The sequence below is a fragment of the Hyla sarda genome, chromosome 4, assembly GCF_029499605.1.
Source record: "Hyla sarda isolate aHylSar1 chromosome 4, aHylSar1.hap1, whole genome shotgun sequence".
In the NCBI taxonomy this organism is placed as follows: domain Eukaryota; kingdom Metazoa; phylum Chordata; class Amphibia; order Anura; family Hylidae; genus Hyla; species Hyla sarda.
Window position 1 is genome coordinate 3125721 of NC_079192.1, and position 2740 is coordinate 3128460.

At 40.9% G+C, this 2740-nt stretch overlaps 1 protein-coding gene across 1 annotated transcript; it reads left to right on the forward strand.

The window, feature by feature from the left end:
• The first annotated feature begins 737 nt into the window (after positions 1 to 737).
• LOC130366689 (olfactory receptor 11L1-like) lies at positions 738 to 1688 on the forward strand. The gene has a single exon (XM_056569009.1). The coding sequence runs from the start codon at positions 738 to 740 to the stop codon at positions 1686 to 1688; it is 951 nt and encodes a 316-aa protein (XP_056424984.1).
• Positions 1689 to 2740: the final 1052 nt, after the last annotated feature.

Genomic DNA, 2740 nt, shown 5'->3' on the forward strand with positions numbered 1-2740 from the left:
GCAAATGCACTAAAACCTGGTGTCCACATACAACAGTTACCTTAGGGAAATATAGTCATCCACTCCTGACACTGGGGGAGATTTATCAAAACATGTGCAAAGGAAAAATTTCCCAGTTGCCCATAGTAAACAATCAGATCCCTTCTTATATATTTGACAAGGTCTCTGCAAAATGAAAGAAGCTATCTGATTGGTTGCTATGGGCAACTGGGCAACTTTTCCTTTGCACAGGTTTTGATAAATTTTCCCCATAGTCTTTTAAGGACCTTTTTTCTCCAAAAAGGGCCTTTTTCCACCTTTTTGTTATGAGTGTAAGGAATAATATTTTCACGTATTCACATGTATTTCTTGTTCTACTGAGTCATTTTTATCACCTTCCCTGAGACTTATTAATTTTATTTGTCTACTTACAAATATCTTGGGAGTCCACGTTCCAAGTATCTGTGGTCCTTTTATCTCAATGGGTCTATTCCTTGGGAATTGAAGATTTAGATATATACAGGACACATTTCTTCTTAGAATAAACCAGCATGCTGCGTCTTTTCATGCTATAGAATGTATGTATCGTATCTTATCTTGTGACTGTAATGAAGGAATTATGAGACTTTGTTATAGAGGGTTATGGGGATCAGGAGAAAGATTGACATTATGTGTAGATAAACAAAAACCCTTTTAGAAAAAAAAAATAATAATTTTACCAAAAAACTCTACAAGATATCTGGCAATTACACTTAGAGATGAAGATACAGAAGAGGAACTCCACCACCGTCACCGAGTTCCTTCTCCTTGGATTCCCGACTCTTTATAATTACAAGTTCCCTTTCTTCTCTATTGTTCTTTCCATGTATTGTATGACTATATGTGAGAACCTCCTGATCATTCTCCTGGTGTCCACAAGCCAACGTCTCCGTTCTCCGATGTATTTCTTCCTTGGACATTTGGCCCTGTCAGACATATTCCTTGTATCAAATATTGTTCCTAAGATGCTGGATGTTATCATAAGGGAAGGGAGTGTTATTCCTTTTGTTGAGTGCTTCACTCAGTTTTACCTCTATGGGGGATCAGTTTGCACCGAGTGTTTTTTGCTCACAGCCATGTCCTATGACCGGTACTTGGCCATCTGTAAACCGCTACATTATGTCTCAATGATGAGTGTCCAGCTTAGATACATCCTGGTCATCTCCTCCTGGGCGCTCAGCTTTAGTTTGGCATTTATCACATTTTTTCTCGTTTTGAACTTAGACTTCTGTGGGCCGAATGTGATCAACCATTTCTTCTGTGACTTTGCTCCTCTTCTAGAACTTTCTTGCTCAGATACAACCGTTATGGATATCGAAATTATTGTTGTATCTGTTCCTGTAGTTTTATTACCTTTCGTGTTTATTATTATAACTTATGTTCATATCTTTATCACTATCTTTGGAATTTCCTCCATATCAGGCCGGCAAAAAACCTTCTCCACCTGTAGTTCTCACCTGATAGTTGTTTCTACCTATTATGGGTCCATGCTCATAATCTACATGGTCCCATACAGAGGACATTCGGTGCCTATTAATAAGTTTATTTCCCTGGTCTACATTATTCTGACCCCCCTTTTAAACCCAGTTATATACAGTCTAAGAAACCTAGAGATTCGTTCTTCTGTAATGAAATATATAAAGCTCTGTACTATAAATGGTCTCTCGTAATAGTCATAAGATCAGAAAGCTGAATTACTTTATTTTCTAGCAATAAAATAACATATTATTTATAATATTTATCAAAAACACTAAATAGATAAGAATATTTAAAAAAGATCTAATGAAGCGTCGGAACAAGAACACATTTTCTATACCTGCACCCCCCACCTGATTGTTTTCCGCATAATATACTCACCTCCCTGCAGTCCAGGCTCCTCTCTGCATCTGATCGGCCACCATTTTGATTTCTTTTTTGCTATCAATCCCATAATGCTCCACCACAGAATCATATAAGCAGCGGGTACCAAAATCTTCTCTACCTGCTAAAGCACTGGTGTCAAACTGTGGCCTGCCAGATGTTGCAAAACTTTAACTCCCACTTTGACACCACTGGGCTAGAGGAAGAGTATACTTACATAATAATACGCCCCCCCCCTCCCACATTGGACATTTTATATAGAACAGTTACATCTAGTGACATCTAGTGACTGTGATGGTGCCCCCCTTTGGCAGGGACCAGTCATTTCTATAACTGAGATATTTGTTGTGGTGACTTAAAGGAAAACTGTCACATGTTCACTCCCGCACTAACCACAGGTACTGACAGATAGTGCGGGGGACGCTGATTCATATGATCCCTACCTTGCCAGGATCCGTCCTGCTGTTTGCCCGCAATCTTAGTTTTTCTATAAATGCAAATGTGGCTGTAACTGGCACAGGCGGGGTTTTCAGGAGCCTAGTGGTACTGTGACATCAGCGCCGCCCGTTTATGAATATGTATCCCCCCTCCCTCCGGCTCTCCCTTTCCCCCCCGTTCCTAACTGGTCTTCACTGCACATGTCAGGAAGCAGCAAATGCACAATGAAGACCAGTTAGGAGCGGCGGGGAGAGGGAGAGCTGGAGGGAGGGGGATAAATATTCATAAGCGGGCGGCGCTGACATCACAGTGCCACTAGGCTCCTGAAACCGTCCGTGCCAGTTACAGCCACATTTTCATACATAGAAAAACTTTAGATTGCGGGAGAACGGCTGAACGGATCCGGGCACAGTAGGGATAAGCG

What these genes read in the sequence shown, in the direction of transcription:
- LOC130366689 (XM_056569009.1), top strand. Translation starts at nt 738, where the DNA reads ATGAAGATACAGAAGAGGAACTCCACCACCGTCACCGAGTTCCTTCTC.